Source organism: Echinops telfairi, unplaced genomic scaffold, assembly GCF_000313985.2.
Source record: "Echinops telfairi isolate 266 unplaced genomic scaffold, ASM31398v2 ScPeMD7_7427;HRSCAF=8465, whole genome shotgun sequence".
NCBI classification, from domain to species: domain Eukaryota; kingdom Metazoa; phylum Chordata; class Mammalia; order Afrosoricida; family Tenrecidae; genus Echinops; species Echinops telfairi.
In genome coordinates, this window is record NW_022111327.1 from 2,177,781 (window position 1) to 2,205,500 (window position 27,720).

General features: G+C 37.9%; 1 protein-coding gene across 3 annotated transcripts in view; it reads left to right on the plus strand.

The window, feature by feature from the left end:
• NRK (Nik related kinase) overlaps positions 1-27,720 on the plus strand; it is a 148,206-nt gene that overhangs the window by 49,710 nt on the left and 70,776 nt on the right. For all 3 annotated transcript variants that reach the window (XM_045298595.1, XM_045298597.1, XM_045298596.1), the window contains exons 3-5: positions 19,300-19,356; positions 20,651-20,722; positions 26,609-26,734. In XM_045298595.1, coding sequence (XP_045154530.1) covers positions 19,300-19,356; positions 20,651-20,722; positions 26,609-26,734 — 255 coding nt within the window. The remainder of the gene's footprint in view (positions 1-19,299; positions 19,357-20,650; positions 20,723-26,608; positions 26,735-27,720) is intronic.

The following is a 27,720-nucleotide window of genomic DNA, read 5'->3' on the forward strand; positions in this document are numbered from 1 at the left end:
TTCTGTATATTTGAATGCAATCTTCCAAATTACCATTGAACATTATCTTCCTTCACTTTAACAGCCTTAGTTCCACCAACTGCTTCTAGAATGACTTTCTAACCTTTCAGTTATTTCTGTTATTTTCTGTAAAAGAGCATTATTCTTCAAAAAGGTAATGATGCCCAAATTGACTACACTAGAGTCTGTTCAGGAGAGTCTGCACTTTCTTTCTTTTTTTTTTTTTTTTTTCAGATGAAAGAGGGAGCCTGACATTCCAGGAATTCTAGCTAGGAGATTTTCATTTCTCAGCCTGGCACTGTTCACACTGCCATTTTTTCACCATCTTATGTGGTGATTGCTAACAAATGGCCTTGGGAGTCAAGTAGGTCATTAACCCATCAGATCAACGTGTTTACCTAAGTTGAGTCCCTTGTTACAAGAAGATAATCTCTGAAATGTTCATTTATCCAGTGCCATCTGTGACAGAATAGTTCTAATTTGTATGGGGAATTGAATTTTGGATTAAGAAGATTTTGGGGTTTTTTTTCTGTTTCTATAGCTTGATTTAGAATGTATACTGCAGAGGGCTACTGAATCTTATCATACTTTTGAGGGCAGGATGGATAGTTATCAATCCATATAGGATGGATCTCACAGTCTCAGTGCTACCTAATATTAAAAAATTCTAAGTGGGACCCAGACCATACAGATAGTTAATGTTGTGTAGTACATTTAGTTATCTTGACGACATAGAGGCGATTTGCAAATAGCGATGAGTCACTGTCCAGTTGTAGTCAATTCTACTAATTTACTCACTCTACTAAGAGCCCTGATAGGTTAGTAGGTTATGTATTGAGCCACTAACTGCAAGGCCAGCAGTTCAAACTCACCAGCTTCTCCTTCGGAGAATGATGAGGCTTCCTGCTCCCATAAAGATTTACAGCCTCAGAAATCCAAAGGGTCGCTATAAGTTGGAATCAACTTGATGAGAGTGAGTTCTTTTTTTGTTTGTTTGTTTATTAAGAGTAGAGTGGTGGTTTAGTGGCAAAAGGTGCACTTCCGACGCAGGAGATAATAAGATTGATGCCCAATCAATACACCTCAGGCCCAGCCACCATCTGTTTGTTAGTGGAGGTTTGTGTGTTGCTATCGGGATGAACAGGCTTCAGTGGAGCTTCCAGATTAAGACAGACTGAGAAGAAAAGTCTTGTGACCTACTTACAGGAAATAAACCCATGAAAACTCTTTGAGTCACACCAGTTCACCTCTTTAGTTCATGGGGTCAACATGAATTGAGGGTGACTCAATGGCAAATAAGAATAGCAAGATTTGTTAGGATATTCCTGATTGATACAAATAATTAGTGCCCTGGGTTTTTAAGTGAAAGGTTGGAGGTTTGAGTTCATCCGGAGGCTTCTGGGAAGAAAGGTTTGGCAATCGACTTCCAAAATATCAATCACTGAAAATCCAGTGGAGCATTATTCTGTTCTGACACCCATAGAGTTGCCGTGTTTTGGAGTCACCTCGACAGCAACAAGTTTGTTTATCAGGGGCATCTCACGATATCGCTTGAGCTGAAGTTCCCACCTATTTTTATAATAACAGTAGTAGCAGAATAAAATAAGCACCCGTTGAAGGACCCCGAGATCATCAAACACATCTAGTAGAGAAGAAGCCAGACAAAATAACTTTTTAAAAACTCATTGCAAAGATGTATCCAGCTGCGCAGAATTAAATTTTAACATATAGTCATTAAGTGAAAGACATACCCACATATTAATACCTAAAATATTATTTGCTTGATTGGTGGTTCAACTTGTCTGCATAGAAAAACTGATTTCCCTTTGGCTTTCTATAAGACTGCACTTGGACAGGCCAGAGTGAGTTTGGGGAAATAAAACTAAGATCATGTAGGGTGTCTGGATTTTGCTGAGAGCCTACTACCATTCACAAGTTAAGTAGAAAGGACAATCCAGATGAATTTCTCTGGACCTACACTGGGCACACTCTATTGCCCCACCTGTGGGTTCACTGGTTTAGTGCGCCTCTGCTACCCCAAAAGTCTTATGTTTGAAACACCAGCTGCTCTGTGAGGGAAAATACCTGAAGGTCTGAAGTACATTTATAGCTTAGATAGGCCAATTGGGCACTTCTACTCTGTGCTACAGGGTCAGTATGAGTCAGAACGAACCTTAAGGCACACCACCAAATCAAGAACATCCTCTCATCCACCCAAAGAATACATCTTCTCCATCCCCCTCCTGTCTCTCTCTTCCTTCCCTCCCTCATTTTCCTTCCTTTTTCTCCTTTCCCCTTCTCCTTTTTTCCCCTCCCCCAACCCCTCTCTATATCCATATCTCATTAGGAAGGGCAAGGGAGCAACTTAAAGTGAAGCACCCACCAGCAATCCTACCATCACCCAGATAAAGTGGATAGGTCTACTCCTCCACCCTTCTACGCAGCTCTCCCAGGTCCCCTTCAGGTGGCCTTTGATGTTTATTTTAAACTTTGAGCCTTCCTTGCATTTAAATGCTTGCTGCACTCCTTAACAGCTGTTGAAACATATTGCAGGGGTTCCACTTCAGAAAGACACTTCTAAAACGGTCTCACTATCTCGCTAACCCCACACCCAAGGTGGTGGGTTGAGGAGAGAGGGAGGAAAGGTAGTGGAGAGTAACATTGCATTCCTTGGATGGAAGACTTAATTTTCATAGAGATAGTATCCTCCCTAAGAGGACTCCGGAGCTCACGCTCTTTCAGGTTCTGCTCCAGAAGGCGTACAGGCATTTCCTGAGTCGTCATAGTTCACCGTGGAATATGCATTGCCATCTAGCTGTTTTTAATTTATAGTGACCAGAAAGGACAGAATAGAATTATCCCATTGGGTTTCTAAGGCTATAATCTTTAAGAAAGTAGACTGTCAGCGCTTTTCTACCATGGAGCAACTGGTGACGTTGAACTGCTGATTTTTGGTTAGTATCCAAGCACTTAAATAAACACCATAAATAAAAGCAACCTTTAAACTACATCACCGACAGTGAGTCATGGCCATAACTCGAGGGAAGACCCTTGGAGTCAGAATGCTGTGGTCTGGGTGAGACCCTTGGTGTGGGCTTAAGAGAGAAAGCGGGATCTTGGTTATGACTGTCCTGCTGAAGTTGCAACTCTGTAGTATATATCAGCAGCTCATAAGGGGCGAAACAAGCATTTAGACCTGCACAAGTGGCAAAGACTGTTGAGATGATATTTATGTAAATATTGTATTTTTGGTATTAACAAATAAATTGAAGTAAAGTAGGAAAATGACCCATCTGCCATTGCCACTTTTATTTCCAGGCCTCTACCTGTATTTCTGTTATATGCTGAAGTCTTATTCAGGCTAAAGATATGTGGTCTTACAACCCTGTAGGAATGGTTATGCCAAGGTCATCTTTTCTTTATTTGGATTCTGTCTACATAGCCACTTGTCCCCCAGTTCGGTGGAAAATGAGTTCAGTCAGAGTATCTTGTTTTCGAAGTTTGGCCCAAAGAGTGCTGCTTAACCTTGCAAATACTCTAGGTGGCATAGCTCTCCAAAAATGCGTGTTTTAGGCTCATAGCCAGGAGTTGGAATTAATTCAACAAAAACTTCATTATTTTTTAGGAAAATCTTTCCGTATTGTTTGAGTTGAAATTCCTAAATCTTTTAGAAGTAAAGGAATAAAATAATTTTGTTCCTGAATGATACTATTCTTGGCCTAAATTTATTTTTATTTGTGATAAGAGAGGCTTATAGTATAATAATGAAATTTAAAATCTATTGTCAAAATATTTCAAACATCATGACTCTTATGCACATGTTCCTAAAAATATACCCTTAAATTAAATGAAACAAAATTGATATAATTGCAAGATAATATTGTTCTACTCAAAGTTACAGTGGAAAAGTTTGGCATGTCTGTCAGAATGTATCAAACAAAGTGACGAATATTTTAATAACAATAGTACAGATTTGAAGCATGTACCTAGAAATCCTATTATCTTATAGATATGTATAACTCTGTACCAAATAATTAGAAAATACATATTATTTTCCAGAACATATGGGAAATTTTGAAAAATTATGTGTTTGGCTGTAAAGAAAACATCACACAGTCTCCCTGAATGCAACAAGATAATAATAAAATACCCTCCTGTTTTTAGAAATGGAACACACATGTCTTAATAGTTCATATGAAAATGAATATTTTAATGTAACTCAAAAATAATTATCCAATCAGAAGTGTACATTCAATAATATAGGAAAAGTATTTGTGGTGCCCACTACATATGAAATAATATTAAGAAGTTCGTAGCATAATGATTCATAAATACTTGACTGCTTGAGGGATAAGTATTTTTCTCCTAATTAGCATACGAGACAAGATTGCAGGAAGGACAATTAATCTATCTAGAATCGCAATCTTTCAAAGTCCTTGGGTAGAACTAGATTTCCTGCCCCATCCTTCCTAGCAGAGTGCGTTGCAAACAATCATTCATTCCATTTTTGTTGGATTGGATGAAATAGAAAATACATTTGGTGTAGTCAAGATGAGTTAATTCTAAGTAATTCTTACCAGTCACTAAAGTAGATTTTCTAAAGTTCTCTTTTCAACAAACTCACTGCAATGGAGTCAGTTCTGACTCAATAGTGATTCTATAGTAAACAGGGTAAAACTGGCTCTGTGAGTTTCCGAGACTGTAACTCTTTATGGGAATAACTAGCCCCTAGTCTTTTTCCTATGGAGCAGCTATTGATTTTGAACTGCTGACCTGCGATGAGCAAGCAGCCCAACACATAACCACTACACCACTAGGGCTCTTTACGAGTTCTCTATTAGGCATTCTTTATTAATGAAGCTACTTCAATTTAGATTGTGAAGTAATTCAGATTGGCATTCTTAATAATTCTGCTGAATTAAGTATGCATAATATAGCTGAATATCTTTTAAAGCCTCAGAATTTACCAAAGGCCCCTCAAAACTACATGTAAAGATGCATGCCAAGTATAAGTGAAGCATCTTCTTTGAGTTCATGTCTGTTCTGTAAACCAGGTATGTGCACATGTGCTGATTGCCATGGCTGTCTTGTTAGGATTGTAGAAACGGTTCTCAAATGTATCACTAACTTCAGATTAAGAATTCGACTCCAATTCCTGAATCTTGCTTTGTATCCAAGTCTAGCTTGAAAATAATTGTAATTCAGCATCCTTGTATTACTTAATAACTCCAAGCATTGTGAGAGAAACAACTAATTAAGGCAACATTTTGACAGTGCATTTGTGCTTGCACTTGATTTCACAGAGCTCTTTAGAAAGTGTAGAGGCCAAACTCTTATTTTCATTGTGAATATAAAGTAAAGCATAAAAAAAATAATCAGTAATCAGTCTGTTACACTAGTTGCTGGTATAGCTCCCAAATATTATCAGTTTGCTCCATAGCATTTAATCATGGATCTACCCTGAAGCTTATTATAATAATAGTTGTAATTGATATTATACTATTGTGAGACAGTCTGAAAATAATCTAACCATTGTGTTTCTAGACATCTCCATGTTGCCTGTGTCTTATATGAGGTACTTGAATTCAGGTGTATGCTTTTCGTGTGAAGACAGTCCAATAGTCAAATATACTGAAATATTACTGATTTGAGGGAAATGCTAGTCTAGATTTGTGAAATCAGGAGGGTCAGTTAAAAAGTATTGGTGGTACTATTACAGTTCATATATGCATGGGTTTATTATAATGAAAACATGCTTTTAAATATATCTCTGGGATCACTGTATGGCAGCAGACAAGCTCTCTTAGTAGTACACGTGTCATAGTCTCCTTAGGGCGCTGAGTTAGTTAATTGTGCCAGCCTGGCCAATAATCACATGTGGTGCTGGTTGAAAGGCGGAGGGATAAATGGGTGGTAAAGCTCGCCTTTCTAGTTCTCAGGTCTCTTGTTTTGTGATGGTTGCATCGGGTGCAGCTGCCTTAGCAGTTCCCTGCTTCAGCTTGCAAGATGGATTTCCTACAAGACATCCCCAAGGAGAAGCCGCATGGATCTATCCCGATGCAGCCCTGGGTGCTGGAGCAGCCGTGTGGAGACCCCTGCCAGTGCTGAGATGCTTACACGTTCACTGACTCAGCTTTCCTCCTGCAGTCGGCATCATTGCCTCTGTTTTGTGAGGTGAAGGACTTTGTGGACTGGTGTTGGGTATGGGTTAATGTTGGACTTGTGGGCTTGGGCAGCATTGGGTTGGGATGTTTTCGTGATGCACCTTTTCTTTACATAAAACTCTCTCTTATACGTGAGTCGCCGTGGATTTGTTTCTCCAAAGTACCTAGACTAATACAGGCGCCTTTTATAACAAGATCCAATCAAAACAATGGCTTCCAAAGGGATCTACCGAGCCAGTTAAATTCAAAGACGAAAGGTTAGCTCAGAAGTCACGAAGGCTGTGCCTTCTGTAATCTTGATAGATTTTCCTGAAGAACAGGATGCTCACAGAAGCTTATTGTGTGGAAGTTTTAGGAAAATGAAAATTGCATTGATGAGAAAGTAAGTAAAAAACGTGTTGCCACTACGGTTTCAGTTCACATAAGAATATTAACATCAGGAGAAATGGCAAAAGTCTTTGAATGACATAAGAAAAAGAAGTTGTGAACAAAGCAAAATTGGGTTTGCATGTACCCACGATCATTTAGATCTCTTTCCTTCCTTGCCTTCAGATCTGGGAATCACAAATTGCTACATGAATCCACTGCTACCCAGTATACCGTCCCACATGTTCACACATAGATTTGCTTGAAATAACCAGATAATTGATGTAAATGTGCGCGTTCAGCTAGATTATTTCTTTATTACCCCTCTAGATTTGACATTACTTGAGTGACTTTGCTGTTTTGATAAGTAAGATCGTCTTGCATTAGATTTTATTTTCTTGTGCACTAGAAGACCATTCTCCTTTCACCATGTTAAGAGTTTTCAGCTCAGCATTCTCTGCGTGAATACCTCCCCAAGTCCTTTTTCCCTGCTCTTCTCCCCTACCCCACAACTGTGAAGGATCTACTGGGGAACTTAACTTTACCCTTTTAGTGGATTTCACACTCGTCATATTTCATTCATGTCAGGTTAAGGTTAAACAGTCTGTCATGGTGGGAAAAGGCAGCATTATAGTAGCCAAAAAGTGCTGAAATTCCCACCACCTTGGTAATTCCTTGAGGTTAAAAGACCCTCAGAAATAAATTGCTCCAATGGGTGATGTGGTACATTGATTAGAAGAGGCTGTCACCAGATAAAGCCTGCCCAGTGCATCTGCATGGAAAAGTTAGATTCTCAGCAAGCACTTGAACATTGGAAAGGCCAGCACAGGACCTTAAATGTATAGGGTGCCAGAATGAAGTGTTAAAGAGAGTGAGCGCCTGAGGCCTGGAGCAGTACTATGAAAGTCCATTCAAGTTAGTGACTTCAGGAAGCCCGCAGTCAGTATGAAAAAAAAAAGCAACCCAAACCCAACTCAACTGCCATGGGGTATGGCAGCCTGATAGGGCAGGGTATGACTACTCCTGTGGGTTTCCAAGACTGTAACTCTTTACAGGAGTAGAAAGCCCAGTCTTTCTCCCTCAGAGTGCCTGGTGTTAATAAGGACCTTGCGGATTGCAGCTAAACTCATAACCTCTGCACCACCAGGGCTCCTGTTAAGTCAATCCAAGACCTAGAATAAGAACTCCCAATCTTTCTGAAGGTAGCAGAATTTGGAATGGAAATTAATGGTAAGTTACGAAATTGATACTGAAGATGTCCTTTGCCTTCTTTTAAATCTGTGCTCGAGAGCAATAACTAGATCCAGAGGACATATTTGGTATTTTTTTGGCCTGTTTTCAATGGGACTCATATTTTATCCTCTTCTTTCCTTCTTCGGTCTTTTTTTTCCTCTCTGTACCTTTTTGCCGTTTTCCCCACTACTCCTTCCTTCGCAGTTTCCCTTCCTCCTTAGTGTTTTTTGGGCTTATTCTTCATGTACATCCGAATCAAATATCCAAACCCAAACCTATTGCCATTGAGTCGATTTCTACTCATAGGGATCCTGTACAGAGTTTTTGAAGCTGTTAGTCTTTATTGGAGCAAACAATCGTTCTTCCCTTCACAGAGCAGCTGATGAGTTGGAATGGGTGACCTTGCAGTTAGCAGCCCAGTGCTCAACCCACAGTGCCACAAGGGCTCCCCAAATCAAATGTAGGTGCTCCCAGAACTTTTAAGTCAGGTCTTGGAGACATTTCAGTTTATGAGGATTTTATTCCTTAAGACACCAGTATCCCCTCACTTTCTAAGGATTTTATTCTTTAAGGCAATAACATCCACGTTCCTTACCTTCAAACACATTTACAGCTGTTATACTTGTGTCTCTGCAGACAGACCTCAGAAAGTTGCGAATCACATTTTGATTGGATGGATTTTGAGGCAAAGCCACTTCTTTCTGTTGAGCCTCTCTCTTCACCTATCACCCATCTGTCATAGTGTTTGTTTAAAAATTTTTTCCCAGCTAGTTTTTCTGCTTGGTAGAATTAGAAACACTGCAGCTTACATCTGTCTGAGCAGATGGAATACATTTTGCATGAGTTTTAACTGCATTTAACATGCATTGCATAAAGAAAACAATCAGTGTTCAAACAATGTGTGCTGAAAATTGTTTGCTTGAAGCAAGTTTCATTAGTAACCTTTGACTAAGTTCTCACCCACTGCCCTGTGATCCAGTCTAGACAACCCTTAAAGAAGAAGCAAAACAAACAAGCAAACAACCCCCCCCCAAGAAACTATACAAACTGTGACAGTTGGAGACAATAGGAATTAAGCAGAAAGAAACCTCGAAACAAAAGGGGATTTCAGTGTCTGAGTCCCTTTTTATTTTTGTAGTGTATGATCTTTCAGAGGAACACAAAGAATTTCATTGTGCAGAAGCTTCACACTTGGGAACTAAATAATTACCCCTCTATCAAGATTCCATTACACTTTGATAAAGCTGCTTGTGAAAGTGTTGTCAGAGGGTCAGATATAGCAAGAGCCCTAATCTCACAGCATCCCTATATAGTTTCCTCAGCATGTGTACAGTTACATCCTGTAACTTTAAACTTGAATTTGTGGCCAGCAGTGAAGGTTTTAAGATGTCACCCTTTTGTAACAGTGAACTTCAATGACTTTACACTTTACCCCACTGTTTCTCTGGCTGTGCCAACAGAGCAGTGTATTGGGATCTTCCCCTTGTTGCTTACTTGTAGCTATTCATTTATTTCCAGAAAAAAAATGTTGGGTGTATCCTGCAGCCAAGAACATTGAACTTTATTGTCTATTTTGTGTAATTCTCCATTTGAGTGCTGCAGCGCAATTGAGGGTGGTTCCATTTGCAAATGATGCTACTACATATTTTGACCTATTTTTCCCTCCAGGAGCAATAGCAAGGGTAATAAAAACTCAGTTGAAGCTGCTGTCTAAGCACACATAACTGCTTCAAATTACAGATCAGTTTCTAAGCTACAAAGCCACTGAAACCACGAAGGCCCTCTTTCGACTCCTTTCACAGTTCTAATAAGCATGACCATGACTGTCCCAGATTTCTGGAAGAGGAAAAACATTCTGTTGGATTATGCTGGTGCTTCTGTAGCTTTTTGGGTGCACTTTCTCTGTTTCAGTAGAGCACCTCTAGTCCCATCCACCAAGGTTTAGGTAATTAGCTTATAAGAAAAAAAAGAATGATGTAAGGAATGTATGCTCTCACCATTTCATGTTCTCGTAGCTAATATAGCCATACAGGATAAAAACTGAACTAAATGATGTGAAAATGAGGTTTAATAATAGTCACCAGTGGTTAGGGACCTGGATTAGGTAATGTCACCTGAAAAGAAAAACTTGTGTCAGTTTGCCAAGAGCCTGGCTACCTCTATTATCTTTGTTGAGTTCATGCCCTCTGGCCTTGATTAGTTCATGTATTTTCCCTTGGGGCACTACAACTGAAGGATTTGTAAGGAACTTAGAGTAGCTTCACAATGGAAGCACAAATATGATTATAAGGCTGAGGAAATGAAAGTAACCTATGGACAAATAATGGTGTTTGAGGTTCTAAGGATCCTGTTATGGTGCATCTTTCACAGCTTTTGCTAGGATACTGATGCACACTAGATTTTGAGAACTCTCTACCTTATTGGTTATATAGTTAGAATAAATATCATCCCTACACCCACCATTACACACTTATGTAGACACACCTCTGCCCGTGCATCTCTTCCCTGATTTAGAGCTCTATGTTGGGTTTGCCTTGGTTCAGTTCAGCACGCATTTGTTGTCAACAGGTATACTGTAATGTGTCAGACACTGAGCTAAGATCCTGAAGACAAATAGGCCTCTAACTATGTATGTGTTCTATGTATATATGTGTATGTATGGAGGGTACCCCCCCAAACTGGAATTTTCTTTCAAAGTTATGTTTTTTTGTTTGTTTGTTTTTACAAAACAACTTTATCACCCTAAAAATACTCTCTGTTACACTTAATACATTTGTTAAATCTTTAACTCCGTTCTTGGACACATTTTCCAAACTCATCTGGTTGGATGGCTGGCAGCACCTCCCTCAGTTTTTTTCCATCCTTTTCCATGTCATCAAATCGCTGTCCCTTCATGCCCCTCTTCATTCTTAGAAACAAAAAGAAGTCACATGGAGTGAGGTCAGGTAAGTCAGGTGCATAGGGCAAGAGAAGCATGCTGTTTTATTTTGCCTTTGTTTGTTTTTGCCAAAAACTGGCACACTGAGATGGTTCCGTGAGCAGATGCATTGTCGTGATGGCAAAATCAGTCCCCAGTCTGCAACAAATCACGGCTCCCCCTCTCCCTTGCACACTGTTACACAATCTTTTCAGAATCTCTAAATAGAAATCTTGATTAAATCTCTAAATAGTAGAATGAACTCCAAATGCACTATCCTCCGCACATCAAAAAACCAAATGAGCATCATTTGTTTTTTTTGGTACCTCCTGTGTATATGTGTGTGTGTATATAAATGTATATGTGTGTATGTATATGCATACATATATAATCTAGAGAGAGTGGGAGAGAGAGAATATACCCTTTTACCCTTATAGCGCTCTCAGTCTAGTAGAGGAGATAGATAGATTAAACAGGTATAAGAAATTTATGAGGCCTTGGGAATATAAAAAAGGTTGCTGAAACAACTTAAATGCAAATTTACCCCCATGATGTATTTAAAGATAGAATAATTTATTATCAGTGGCCTCTAAAAGTGAAGACCATCAACAGAATACCAACAGCGACTATTTGTTACTCTTTCGGAAGAAAGTACCACAAAGGAAACTCGCTGTTGTCAAGTCGAGGCTGACTCATAGTGACCCTATAGGACAGGGTAGAACTGGGCCTGTGGGACTCCCAGATTGTAACTCTTTATAGGAGTAGAAAGCCTAATCTTTCTCCTGTGGAGTGGCTGCTAGTTTCAAACTGTTGACATTGTGGTTGGTTGCCCAACTTGTAACCACTCTGCTACAGGGCACAGAGTAACTTCTCTTTGTCCTCTCTGTGACTTTAAAGGCTTGCCCTAAAAGTTGTAGATGCTTGATTAGAAAAGTCTTCAATCCCAATGTGTCAAGGTTAAAATAGTTTTTATTCTACTCCAGGCTCCATCTGCTCAAAACCAGAAATATCTGCTCCTGTTTATTCTGAATTCTATCCAAAAGGAGAAATTCACACCTAAGGAGAGTTTTCTAACTTTGATACATTTGAGTATTAAAACCATTGCGATGATGGGGTTCTCTTATAAATATATTAACATTTTTTCCTTCATAAAATGCAATAAGCATATTCTTTGTGGCCTTTTGAGGAGTTACAGAGTGAAAGATTTCCCAACCTTGTTAACTATCAGATAGCGCTTGTCAAACATCTGCACATCTATGATTTCCTTAAAACTCCTAAAAACAAATGTAAAGTTGAAGTCTGTCCCGCACTTCTCACCTCTCTGTCCCTTTAGGCATACTGAGATTGTTCGTAGTGATGACTACTAAGAGGGGGAAGCACTGTGAAGCGCTGTGTAAAGACATCTAACTCAGGACCCAAACACCATCACTTCCCAGGTCCACTTGGAGGAAGATCTAGGGACTTGCTGACCTTTGATTGTTTGCTCTAGTCCCATATCTTTGTTTTCCATCCCAAACATGATGCTAACAAAAACTGCCCTCTTAGCCACTTTGTCTCATCACTCTGCTGCAAAACATTAAGTACTCTGGATGCTTTTTTAAGGCTGCATCCTTAGTAACCTTGAAGGGTAACTAGGAGTTTTTGCTAAGAGAAAGCTGGCATACAAACTAATGACAAGAAGGACAAAATTGTGTAAATGAAAAACAAGGTTATAGAATGGACATGAATGCAGTGAGTTTCTTTGTGGCCTTCTGCCACCACAAAACCAATTGAAAGGAAAGAAAGAAAGCGACAATGCTCTGGGGATTATGTGGTTTTGATTTGCCCACAGCAGGCAAAGCAAATAACTGGAAGGATTATGTAGGCACCCCGGAGGAATCGGCAGTCTTTCCACAAGTTTCTTTAACTTCGTGATTTTTTAAAATATTTAACCTAATCAAAATTACAAACCCATCAAGTACCGTCCTGTGTTCTTTCCAGGGAAGAGTGTGGTAATTAACTGCCGCAGAATGATGGATTTTTCCAACACAGCTGTCGCAAATGCTATTTGAAATCATTTGTTATGGTTTAAAATGTGTAATCCCCCAAGAAATTGATCATTACTGCAATGCAATGCCGTTTTTTTCCAATGCTTTAACAATCCTGAGCTTTGCATCAGACCATTAACTGACAAAAGCCAGTCAAAGTGCTAAATTACTAATGGCTCATTTCTCAATGATCACTTGTGTCCCCCCCATACCCCCCAATTTACATGGAGTTTTCTGGCATGACAAAAACAGGTGCATATTCTCATTATCTCTTTCAACTCTCTTCCCACTCAGGCACACTAGCTATTCAACACCCTTCTTCCTTTTCTTTTCTCTTTTTCTCTTCTCAGTGCCTATGCCATTACATTTAGCATTACTTCAGAATGCTTTGCTCATGAGATCCCACCCACTGGGCCTACACCCTGTACTTCTGAAACTACCCAAATCCTTTCCCATCTTTATGGTCCAGGTGACATCCAACCTATTCCAAGAAGCCTTCCCGGTTATGCTACTTCATTATTCAGTTGAGTAGTCTACATGAAAACAGTGTGATGTATCAGTTACTACACTAGGCATTAGAGATCTCAAGATAAAAAAATATATTTCCAGATTTCAAGAACTGTTGATGTTTACCTGATTCTACTGGTGAAGCGAATAAATCCTTAATAATGTCCTTCATAGCAAAGTTTTATGGCCTTAGTGTATTTTTCCATGATCACTTTCTACATTTCCTTAATTTGCCAAATGTACCTTGGTCATTGCCAATGGTTCTGTACTTTAAAAAGATTTGACAAGTTTGGGCTTCCTCTAGGTTAATGGCCTTTTCCCTGCTTCACCACTACCCCTACTTCCACATTCATCTCAGCCTGACTTGTAGACTTACTAACAAAAAGCAAGTAAACAACTGGAAGAGCTGTCTAATCTCCATCCCCACAGGCTCATATACAGGTAACAGACTTACAAAAGCAAAAGTGGAAATCTTGAGGAGCTATATGGCAACGGAAGTCGTTGATAAGCATTGTAGTGGACCTATCAGGCAATTCAAGATCATCAAAACTAAATCTCAGCTGACCGGATCACTGTAATTCATAACTTCCCTCTGCAGTCATTGGGCAAGTGATAGTTTGAATCTGGCTCCGCAGGGTATAAGTTGACCTTGCTTTATTAGAGATATTCCCTAAAATTCCTTAACCAGAATGGTGGTACTTTGACTTTCCAAAAAATAAATTTGGGGAATTTGGTGCAGAAATAAATATTATTACAATTCTAAACATTTATATATTAGTATAACTCCAGTTCCATCTGTACACTAGATAATTATTTTATGACCTTCCCCTGTCTCTTCATACCATACCAGTCAGAGACACACACGCAAAGACAGAGAGGGAAAGAGAGTGTGAGATTGCCAGAGGTTGAGCACACACATTAGGTAAGCACTTGCCTACTAACCAAAATGCCTATGGCTCAAACTCACCAGTCACTCTGTGTTAATCCAGAAAAAAGAACTTGCCATTACAGCCTATGAAACCCTATGAGGCAGTTTTACTCCATCATACAGGGTCACTATGAGTCAGAAGGGTATCTATATGTATCTATAATCATCTGTGTCTATCTCTTTACATCTTTCTATCTGCCTACTACCTGTCTATAAAATTATTGTCCTGTGTTGACTTTTGTTTAAGGAAGTGTGCTTTTTCACATTTTTTGTATGCTCCTAATATACTAAAATTGGCGATGCCATATTTTCTGCCCACAGTTTCAGTGCTAATATTCAATTTGAAGCTATTGATGAGCAATAGCACAGTAATGAACTCTATTTTTCCTGAGGAAAGCAGCCCACTGCTGCTTATTTCTTTATCTGATTATTAGCACAAACTCTTGCCAAGTTAAAATAACTACAGTATTGGGTAATCCATGCTCTTTCCTGAATATTTCAAAAATATTGTTTGTTGGCCCTAATCACTACATTTTTGAAGTGTGTCTCCAGAAAACACACAGTTGTGAGACCATAAATTAATTAGGGAAGCTTTTCAGTACCTTACTTAAAACCTTTACATTATAGGATATATTCACTCCTTTGATCCTTCTAAGAAAAAAGTGTTGGGAACCCAAGCTTTTATGTTAATAATTAGTTTTTGTATTGGTTTGTCCCCTAATGGTTTCATGTGTATACACTTGAAAACTAAAATCTTGGAATAAAAGTGGAATGGGGCACAAATTGTCGCTCCACCTCTCCCTCTCCACCTCCCTATTTTATCACCCTTCACAGTGTTGAGAATCCATTCTCACCATTCCCCACCTCTAACTCTCAGGCACTTTCTCTCTTAAGCATGACACTTTCACTGAAGATCAGTCTCCAGCCCTTTCCGTCTTCCAACTTGTTTTAGCAAAACCCACCTTTTTCATGGTCACTGTTGCCATCCATCTACTCTGATCGTCTAGTTTATGTAAAAGTGTTCTTGGCCTGTGTTTCTTTCTCCCATCTAACATTTGAATATGCAGAGCTTTCATTGCCTTCATAAAATGGAAAATGTAATAGATTATTTTTATGCTTTGCATTGGATTATGGAGTGGAAGGATTTTTTTTTGAGTGGTTGACCTTCTGTTGCCCCTAAAGTCATATTATAGGAGCTGCATATATGAAGAACAAGACTTGAATGAGTTGAATGAATGTTGTGACAAGAGAACAAGTGGACTGAGATGAACATGGTCGACTTCTTGATCTCAAGCTAAGAATGGCACTGTATTTTGCCTTCTGCTCCTCAAACACAGGAGGGCTTACGAACTTGCACAAAGGCTGAAGCAGCAATTTCTTTTCTTATTATAGGAAAGATAATCCAGCAAGTTTGCTTCTTTTTCTATGACACTAGACATTTTAAAAGACGTCCCTTGCACTCAAGCACTGCATAACGGTGCATGGTTAATTCAGAGAAGTTAATAGTTACTGTAGTGTTATTGATGATAGGAAAAAAGGTGAAAATATCTCATTTATAATTTAAGACTCTCTTTGTGATTTCCCAACTTAATGTTCCCTAGGACGAGTAGCATTTGTAGTATTACTTATGATTCAGGCTAGTATCAAAACGCTAACTTTCTTAGCATTCATTACAAGGAACATGTTGTAAATGAATTTGTCATAAAATATACATTGTAACTAAAAGGAGACATCCTAGAAACTGGATTTATAGATCTTTATTCATCATGTCCTTTAGGGAGGCATTCTGTTTATGTCAGCTTGGTTTTCAGCTAAGATCATAAGACAGTTTCCGTATAGTCAGTGAACTACAAGATGGCACCCCTGAACACTTAGCTTATCTGAAGATGACTTTTAGGTTTTCCAGATGTTCAATCTTAGTGATATCCCTCTCAACGGGTACTATCACCCTCAATAAGTAATTTTGATACTTCACCTCTATGGTACTCTTACTCAAAATCCATTAACGTCAGCCTAATCATGAGAAAACATCAGACAAATTCAGATTAAGAGATGTGCTACAAAACTTTGCTAAGTTCTCTTCACAAGTGACAAGGTCGTGAAAAGCAAGAAAGAACTGTCACAGATTGGAAGAGCTTAGGGAGACATGGTAGTTAAATTGAATGTAGAAAACTGGAAAATGGACAGTCGTGGAAAAACTAAGGATATCTGAATAAAGCTTTTGATCTACTTACAGTATTGTACTAATGTTTTGATAATTTTACTATGGTCATGAAAGAAATTGGCAGAGGAAGCTAGGTGGAGGATATATAGAAACAGTCTCTAAGTTTAAAATTATTTCAAAATGAAAGTTTCAAAAAGTCAAGATAGAAGGGAGAACTCTGCCAGCTATTTTCTATTTTACTATTATCTGTATGCACCTGATCTCTATGGAAGGCTGTATAATGGTTTAGCATATCAATTAGTTACCTGATCCCAAAACCTTTTATTTTATTCATCTATTGGCAAAGTAAGCTTATTTTCCACAACCCACATTAGGATACATATACATTTTCCAGTGAATCAGTCACGGAAAATTAGTGAGGTAATAGAATGTCATTAAAAGGGGCCACCAATAGCCACAGAACAAAGCAAATTAACATTGGTGGCTACTTTTAATGTCATTTTTTTGTCTCACTAATGTGTCGCATAAGTATGATGAATGTGCATTCCAGACAATAAAATTACGACAGTTTACTAACCATCACTTCCCATTAGTCAAATTATACAATGTATAGTTAATATCTTTGATAACATGCCAAATACTTAATATTGCACAGAACAGTATTTTGACCTTTGAGGATCAAGGAAGAAAACACTTTAACATTTTTAATTAAGAACTCTGTGACAACGCGTTTTCAACATGTTACATTTGTACCTACATTTCTGAGAATATTTTGATTAAGAAGTGTTTATATCATTAATTTGGAAAATAATGTTTCCTAAGAAATGACTAAATAAGTAAAAATCAATATATAATTTTCCCCAGAGAGTTATATAAACTTGAGAGGCATCCAACGTATTCAAATATTTTTTGTAAATTCTGCTCAACTACAGGTGTCATCATAATCCTACAAAAAGAACAACTTCTAACTCTTTCCTGGACTTTCTAGTAAAAATAGCCTCACCCCATCCAAACAGGCTTCCCAAAATTAAGAAAAATGACAAGATAACACAGGATCATGCGCTCTTGAAAAATGCAACTCCAACCTCAAGCTAATCAGATTGCAAAGGAGTGTATTGTTCTCTGAGGAAAGAGAAGATTATTCCTAGAGCATGGTGCTATTGTTTTGTAGATTGACTATTACAAACTTTGCCTCATTTACATATCACATGTAGCTCTGATCTTGCCCTTGGTGTGTTTACAAGATTTCATGTTAAGCAAACTGATCTTGATCTTGTGTTTCTATTCACCTCCCCTCCTGCAAAATATTTTTATTTTAATTTCTTTTAGAAATTCTAGATTTGGGGTTGTTGGCAAATCCCACTCTAAGCTTCTTACCTGCTTCTCCACATTTACTTGTATCTTTATGAACAGTTAATGAACTTTATCCCAATTTCAGTACATTCACTTGCTTATATTTCATCCTTCTCTAGCCTGGACCTAGCTCTCCCAGCAGTCAGCAACCTACTGCCACTTCCTATCTGTGCTATGACCATCTAACCAGGATGGCTATTTAATGCTTGATTCTTTGGCAAGAACTAGTGTTAAGTCAAGGTGCCAGCATGTCTAGAGTTACTGTTTTTCCTGGAAAGTCTTCTGAACATTTCTGACACATGGCCGCGTTTATAAACATTGACCTCTGAAAGCATTGCTCTGAGAATGTGGCTCACTAGGAATGAAGTTAGTTACCTGGAACCGATGGGTTCAAATCCTATCAATTTTATCAGGGGGAAACCTGGAGATGGAACATTGGTGGTGATGTGGGAGTATATTTTTTTAAATCAAATGGGATCAACTTGATGAGAAAACAGTACACATCATCTTCTGAAAAGCAAAATGTTTGCATATACTGTCAAGTAAATGGTTTACAAAGGAGATGTAATAACAAGCTAGCAATATATTTAAGTGTCTCATACCCAACATTCAGTAATCTGACTTGCAGATTTGTTTACTTGTGAGCAAATCTCTAAACAACACAGATTCCTTCTTTTCAGGAATACTGACAGTATTACCAATACCAATTAACAATACTATCCAGGTGCACCAGCCCACATGTAATCCTTTTAAACAAACAGTTGCTGTGGTCTTTCACATGCGGGCTCTTATTAGTGACAGGCCTTTGGTTGGAATGTCCCAGATCCAAATCTTCTGCCAGGGGACAGTCAGAGAAGACATTCTGTTTGAAATTGAAGCCTTACTTCAGCTGACAATTTTTATTTCCTTCTGACTCCAGCTTGATTTTTTTTTAAAGGCACTAGCTACAAAATAAGAGCTGACTCCAAACCTGTAGGTTCATTCTTTAAATTATAAATCTGCAACTTGTACTTGCATTTAGAATAAGGACTAAATTCTTATTACTCAGAGGAAAGAAGCTTCCAGAATGTCGTTCCTTCCATAATTCGCTTTGGTTTCTATGTCTGAGAACATATTGATTTAGAGACCATTGAATGAATAATGCATCACTCTTATGGTGATCATTATAGAGAATGTTGTTATGTGTGTAAAGAAGGGTGCAGTGGACAGATCTTCATGGTACTTTATGACCAATTGAAATAACTGTTCAGTAAGATATGTTCTTCATGCCCCCATTAGAAAGCTGAATTTTTCCCATTTTATATGATGTTCTGACGCCATATAAATCGAGATTAAAGATAATTAGAAAGCAGGAAATTCAAATCACCAATGATACCCATGTAATGCAAACAACTCACTTCATAAACTTGCTTGCTTTTCCAAGAGAAATAATGGGAGTATTTTTTAAATGTTGATAGTTTTCTATTTTTTTCTTTACATAATACCTTATCTTGAATCTCTAGGTAGTATTTGTTTCATAGTGTCCTACAGTGTTTGACCTTAATTAATTAATTAATGATTAATTTTTAAGACTTTGCTTGCTGCTTGATTGCTAGATTATCTAGCAAACATTTGATGCTTAGCATTATCCTTTGTTTCAGGGCCTTCATGAAAAGACTGGCTCGTTTACAGCTGTTAAAGTAATGAATGCTCGTAAGGTAATATATTATGCTTGTATTCTTTTCCCTGAGTGGATACTGCCCCTGGGATCATCAGTTCAGGAAATAGTGCACTTGTTTTTAAGTAATTTCTATTTTTAAATGTAATTAATATACATCTAGAATTATTATATCAATGTTATTATATTAATTAGTTGATTTATTATTTATGATAGTTCCACATAAAAAAGATTTTCCTCAGAATCAAAGCTGCACATATTTTGATATCCTATAATAGTAAGGAAGAGATCTGTATTCCTATATAATTCTAAATTATTGCCTGTTTTCAGGGGGGAACTAATAGGAGATTTACTCTAATATTGTGCTAATGCTGCTGTGTTCCATAATATTTTCCCCCTCACCAACCATTTCTTCTGAGAAGAGTGGCCATTAGATTCACAATGACAGGTAGTAGGGAAAAGCTTGTCAGGAATACACATTTTTCATGTATTTTCTGACAGATGAGCAAGAGAGACAGTTTAATTGGCACTGTCCCTGCTAACATTCATAAAGTTGTGTCATGGTTCATAACATACTGCCGTAGAATTTGCTAAGCAATGATTTCTGTTCTCTTTCTCTAGCATGAATACCTCACTTTCTCAAGATAATATTTGCATGAATATTGCAAAGGTCAATTTTCTTTTCACTTCACTATTCTCTAAAGAAAATTTCTCAAGTATTGTATTTGAAAACTAAACAGACTCACTCAATTATTTTCAATGTCACAAAGTCTTCCCAATTGTGCAGGGAGTGGATTGTTGAAGCTATTTAAAGAGTTGCATTTGTAAAAAAAAAGAAAATCTCCAGTAAATGTCAAATGTTACCAACCCCTGTGAGTTTCAACATATTTTGAATTTCTGCAGATTCATTTTGCCCTACAACTGATGACTTCTAAATAACCAACTTTATATTTCTGTGTGTCAGAGTGAAATAGTGATATTTGTTTTTCTTATTTTAGCTTGAGAAAACTTGACCCACATTCTAAATACTGAACGCTTGAAATATTTAAAATTATGCTCAGTCTACAGATAATTCTGTCAGGGAAAATAGATTTACTAATATCAGATTGCAAGGTCCCCATTAACATTAAAATTACATTTATTAGTATTAATTTGTTCCTAAGTTTTGGTATATAACAGGAATTTGAATTTTATTAGAATTATGTATTAAAATTGAGAGACAAATAATATTACCATGCATTGACTGAGTGCTCAACAAGAACAAAGTACTTAAGCGGAAATAATTTTCTGAGTGTGCCATTGAGTCTAATAACATGCTGTTATTGCTTTTGCAGACTCCTTTACCGGAAATAGGAAAGCGAGTGAGAGTGAATAAATACCAAAAATCTGTCGGGTGGCGATACAGTGTGAGTACTGTCCTCCTTAGCTTCTAAGCATTCCCTTTACTGTTCAGCTTTAAAATCATCCCCTTGTATTGTGTGTTCTGCTCTTATCTCTACATGGCCACTACTAAACCATTCTCACCAGGAAATGGTAACATACTCATATATTGTAATATACTTGAACACAAGCAGCTGACATATAGCAGGACATAGAAAAAAATGGATTCATAAACAGAGAAGTGTTGACGGTAGGTGAGCGATGAAGTAAAACTACAGAACATACAGGACAATATATATACCTGGGTAACAACCGGAGGGGGTGATGGGGCCAAGAGCAAATTTTGTCGTAATTTAGACATGGTAAGGTTCTTTCCAAACTTCTCACATGATGCTCTGAATACAAATTGTTCTTCCTCCTGTCCTCCCCTCCCCAACCATTGTGATTTTAAGGAGTATAGTAATTACATATGAGCTAAATGAAGATGGTCCTTTTTCATTGTAAAAACAATTGTAAGAAAAGCAGAAGTCTACTCAACTCCAAAATCTGCATATAGCTGGCAAAGAAGGAGGATGAAAATATTTTGAACACACAAAGGATTTGATTACATAACCTTTTTAAAAACTGCCCTACATTGCAGTCCCACTCACCCTAATGGCTCTCTGGTTCTAGGTGTAGATCAGACAAAGAGAATTGCCCATTTTAATAGATATTGATGCATCAATATATTCCCGCAAGCTTCAAAGCAGAATTCCTACTATTCATAATTCACTGATATCTACTTCCTTCTACTCTCCCACAGTCAACAATCAGAGATTCAAGTATTTTCAACTTTTTATGCTCTATCAGATATGCTTGCTATCAGGCACATTGAAAAATAACCCTTTCCCAATCAATATTCCACTCAGAAAAATTTTCCAGTTGTACTGTTAAACAGCTTCAAGATTCATCTATTAAGTATAGTAGGTTTCTATTTTATTTATAATGTGCCTTGGGACACAAAACATATCCAAAGCAAACAACTGGAACTAGTTAATACCATGCTTTTGTCACTCAAGAAGCTGAGAGAGATAAGAAAACTAAAATTATTTGGCTGATTCTGGTCCTATCAAACATGAGTGGTATTGAAAACCCCTTTCACCACAAAGAAGTTTGATTCTAGAATTGGGTGCAACTACAAAGGAAGTTCTGATATTCTGATCTCCTTGAGCTGCCCCTTCTTGACAAAAAGCAGCATATCCAGGGCACTCTGAGATCAGTTGGCCATGAGCCAGAAAATGCTATAGCATCGTTTTACTGAGATGTGTGAGGGTTTAAATTGCTCACATGGCCTGATGGTTATGTGTCTTTATGTGTTTCTCACAAACGTTTCTCGTACTTGGGAAAGGCACACATACTAATTCTTTCCAAATATATCTGACCTTAGTTTATTTGTTTGTGGGAGTTTACATTTTATTGTGAAAAATGAACTCCTAGGAATGTTTTTAGTCAAGGGCTTTTAAATGATCTAATTCAGTGGTTCTCAACCTTTCTAATGCCACGATCCTTTAATACAGTTCCTCATGTGATGGTGACCCGCCCAACCATACAATTGCTTTCATTGCAACTTCATAACTGTAATTTTGCTACTGTTATGAATCGGGCGATCCCTGTGAAAGGGTCGTTTGACCCACAGGTTGAGAACCGCTGATCTAATTATATATTTTAGTCATGAAAACAGCTACAAATTGATTGTACACAGTTGAAGAATACAAACTACAGTTGAAGTATACAAAGAAAAAAACAGCTACAAATACCTTTAAGCTCCTGTTCTAAACCACTGTCAGCATCTTTAAAGGATCTTCAATTATTTGGGATATGAAGGTTGTGAGTGCACACATCTTCTTGATGCAATAATATGGAAGGAACGAAATATGAGTTTAAGTCCCAAATCTACCACTACATTGCCCAGAAAATGTTTGGAAAACTCATCTTCTTACCTCTTTAGGTCTTAGGTTTCTCATAGATAAAATCTATTAAAAGAGTTGGAAGTATAATCAAATGTAGCTATATAGCAGCTTATCTAGTGCTGGTACTACAGAAATAACACAAGTGAGTGGCTGTGAGAAATAGAATTTTATTATCACACAGTTTAGACAGCTAGAAGTCAATTAAGAGTGTGGGTTCTAGGGCAAGAGTTTCTGTCTCTATTGGCTCTGGGGTAAGGTCCTTGGCTCCCTTCAGCTTCTGGAGTCCTGACACTCCTTAGAGATCTCCAAGGGTTTGGGGGGGCTCAATCTTGTGCTAGAGACCAAGAGTTTCTCGGTGAACTCCACGACTGGTTCTTCTATCTTGGTGGTAGTAGGTCTCTCTGATATCTGTACAATTTTTTCTTTTGTCTCTTGTATGAAAAAAAAAAAAAAGATGTTACAAGCCACACCCCAGGGAAACTCCTCTTACTTTTGGCCACAGCTGTGACAAGACTAAGTCTATGGCAATTCATGCTTGCTTCTCTTGTTAGCTTATTAAATCACATCACAGAAGATCATTAAACTTTGAACTGTCGGATTAAATTAGGTCAAATAATGAAGATATTGTATGATGATAACTTTGTTTTATAATACCTCCTCCCCCCGCCCAAATTTCAAAGAACTCTATGTATAATATCCCATTTGCTTCCACAAACATTCCATGGAGATCGCTAGTAGCTACCATTTTCCATCAGTTGCTTTGAGGATGAAATGAATCTTGGAAATATTGTCCAGTATAGATGCTCTTTCTGATTGAGGTGCTATTCTCCCTCAGTGATCTCATCCACTCACATGTAAGGGAGCTTTAAAAAAGCCTATGGGGAAAATTCCATTCTTTTTATACCATTTCCCATAAACTTTTTGAGGTCCCCTGTTAGATGACTCTCAATAACTTTGAACTGTCCTTGGAGCTCCAGACCCCTGTCTCCATGCTATGCAATCCAGTTGTTGTTGTTAGTTTCTTTCAAGTCAGTTCTTATGATTGGCAGCCTCGGCTATGCAGAGTAAAACTGCTCCATATGGCTTTCAAGGCTCCATTAGCCCCGTTTTCCTGGGTAACTCTAGGTAATTTTGGACTGCCAACCTTTCTGTCAGTAGTTGAATGCTTTAACTGCCAGAGCCATAAACAGGATATGCATTTGTGTTAACGGACACAAAAAGATGCTCTTATCTCTAGATAGAAAATAAAGTAGTAGAGTAGTGAGAATAATAGGAACTTGTTTATATTAAAAACTAATTTGATCGATATCTCTAAATATATATGAAGCACATTTCTATTTGTCATTTGTCAGGTATCTCTGTCATACCTCTAGCTACTGCATTATTACATAAAAATGTCTCTGGAAGGACACACAAATTGCTACCACTGGTGGGAGAATATTGGAAGGAAGGGTAGCCCTCATATATTTTACTTCATATTACTTATGTAAGTTTCCCATGTACTTAATCACTGTTGTGATTAAGAAAGTGAACGCTTTAAACTATGTCTTTAAAAAAGATGATCAGAGATCAGATTAAGTCTTTAAAATGTCATGACTCAAATAATAATCAAGACAATGTGGAATAGCTCAGTTGACAAAAAGAACATTGGAACAGAATTGAGAGTTCAAAAGTAAACTAGTGAATTTTGATAAGTGTACACTTACAAGACCATTCATTCAGTGCGGGAAAGGAACATAGAACAGTTGACCTTTGAACAACATGGATTTGAACTATACAGAACCATTTCTACTCAGGTTTTTAAAAATCAAAACAAAATACCCTGTGAGACTTCTCTCCATTTGAGAAGTAACTCTCTCCAATAAATTATGAATAACGGTGAAGCCCTATCTCACAGTTCTAACATTTTGCACCATGTTTAATGCATACCATTAACCTTGAATAACACCCTTAGACTCATGTAAGTACCAGGAGTGATACAGGAAATGTTCCCAAGAAGCAAAGCCATGACATTAAAAAAAAGAGCTGAATTGTTTGACAATGCACTGTAGATTGTAGTTTACATCTGCACTTGCCCACCATTTTAAGATAAATTAATTCAACATAAGGACTATAAAAAAAAGAAAAGGAAATTTGTGAAGTTTTAACTTGTTATACTTTTCCTCAATTTCAACTTGAACTGCATATGAGCAATATATAGTATGTGACACAGTTGGGTCTTGGGCTTGGTCTGGCTGATAATGAGCTTCTTTTTTTTTTTAATCATTTTATTAGGGGCTCATACAACTCTTATCACAATCCATACACACATCAATTGTGTAAAGCGCATTTGTACATTCATTGCCCTCATCATTCTCAAAACATTTCCTCTCCACTTAAACCCCCAGTATTAGGTCCTCATTTTTCCCCTCCCTCCCTGCTCCCCCCTCCTTCATGAGCCCTTGACAGTTTATAAATTGTTAACTTTGCCATATCTTGCCCTGTCCGATGTCTCCCTTCACCCACTTTTCTGTTGTCCGTCCCCCCGGGAGGAGGTCACATATATATAGTTCCTTGTAATCGGTTCCCTCTTTCCTACCCACTCTCCCTCTACCCTCCTTGTTTCGCCACTCACACCACTGGTCCTGTAGAGCTCATCCGCCCTGGATTCCCTGGATTTCCAGTTCCTATCTGTACCAGTGTACATCCTCTGGTCTAGCCAGACTTGCAAGGTCGAATTCGAGTCATGGTATTGGGAGGTGGGGACATTTAGAGGAAAGTTGTACTTTTCATCGTTGTTACATCGCACTCTGACTGGCTCATCTCCTCCCCGAGATCCCTCTGCAAGGAGATCTCCAATGGCCTATAATGGGCTTTGGGTCTCCACTCCGCACTCCCCCCATCATTCACTATGGTAAGATTTTTTGTTCTGATCCCTTCGACACCTCGTGGTTGCATAGGCAGGGGTACTTCTTCCATGTGGGCTTTGTTGCTTCTGAGCTTGATGGCCGCTTGTTTACCTTCAAGCTTTTAAGACCCCAGACGCTATATCTTTTGATAGCTGGGCACCATCAGCTTTCTTCACCACATTTGCTTATTCACCCGCTTTGTCTTCAGCGATTATGTCGGGAAGGTGAGCATCATAGAATGCCAGTTTAATAGAAGAAAGTATTCTTGCGTTGAAGGAGTACTTGAGTGGAGGCCCAATATCCTTCTGCTACCTTAATACTAAACCTATAAATATAGGCTCATAGATCTATTTCCCCATCCTCATTTAAATATATTTATATCTTCTATGTATTCTGTCTTTTGAGATACACATGAGGAATCACCATTTATGCTGTTTCAACAACATAATCTGAAAGTTTCCTATTTCAATCCCTATGAATATAATAAAAAATCTTTACATTGTACCCTTTAAATGATTGAGTTATTGGTGTGTGAATTATATTTCAATAAATTAAAGCAAATAAAATTTAAATGAGTGTAATGATTTAATTTAATACAAATTTTATAGAATGTCTTGTGTTCTTGCTCCAACCCTTTGAGAACTTTGAATTTAAAAGTCTTAAATTTCACCTTACCCCCCACCCCCAATTTTGTAAAGAAACTTCATTTGCTGATGATTCCACTTAAGATTTTTTAATAAATTGCTTTTAGTTGTAATGGTTGTCCCTGGATTCTCCTTCTCTGGTCTTTATAACTTAAGGACTCATAGTCATTGACTGGAACCTCAGGTGACACAGTGGTGTATCGCTCTTCTGCTACTGAAAGGTGGTCTCTGCCAAACCATCAGCTGCTCCATGGGAGAAATATATGATGGTCTTATTTCCTAAAGATTATAGCCTTGGAAACTTTTTGAGGCAGTTCTGTTCTGCCCTTTAGGGATGTTATAGAGTCCTTATGAGTGGAATAAACTGGAAAGCAAAGTTTTAGTCATTGAATTATAGTTGAATGCCTTTACCTCCTATTCTTATTCCACAGGATGAGGAAGAGGATCTGAGAACTGAACTTAACCTTCTGAAAAAGTACTCCTTCCACAAAAACATCGTGTCATTCTATGGAGCCTTTTTTAAACTAAGCCCTCGTGGCCAGAGACACCAACTTTGGGTATGTATTTAAATGCCCTGCTGTTGTTCCACCAGGGTGTAAGCTTTCAAGAGTCTAGGTACCATTTCTCTGTATCCGCAGGAAAACTTAAGGACTCAAATTCTTAAGGTAGTATGACAAAATATGCTCTGGTACTAGAAAATATGGAGGAAAGATATGGAACTATAAGTTCAGTGCCTGGTAAGGGGCTTGGGAGGCATGGGGAAGGATTCAAATGAACGCTGGAACAGATCTAACATATTACTGGTAAATTAGAGCTATGGATAAGGAGACTACTAGATGTCTTGGCAAATAATGACTGAGCCAGGTTCGATCTAATTGACACATGGCCTAAGCATGTAGTAAGCTCATTGCAAAGTACATGTACTACTGAATAAGCAAAACTCCTAGAATATCTTTTCCAAATGGTTAGTTAACTTCATGCTTGGAGTATAACAGAGTCTAGACTGATCTGATGTAAATTATAGGAAAAAAACGTAGCTAACTGCAATCCATATTACCCATATCACCAAATCAAAATAATAAAACCCACTGCCATATGGTGACCCTATATAGGACAGAGCAGAACAGCCACTGGGGGGTTCCAAGATTGTATCTCTTTATGGGAAAAAGAAATCTCATCTTTCTTCCATGGAGCAGCTGATGGTTTCTAACTGCTAACCTTGAGGTTAGTAGCCCAAAGTGTAACCCACTATGCCACTAGAGCTCTAGGTATCACAGATTTTTTCTGTCTTCCACTATAAAACAAATAGGGAAATAATCACAAGGAAATAAGCTTTAGGTAAAGATGTTTTTGTATTAAAAAAGGGAATATTTAGAAATTAAGCTGAGGGCAATATACACAGAATCTCTGTCTTTGTTATGATCCTATCTGTACTCAAAGCCCTTAACAGTAATTTCTTTTCTTTTTTTTTTCTTTTCTCTTTTTTAACATTTTATTAGGGGCTCATACAACTGTTATCCCAATCCATACACACATCAATTGT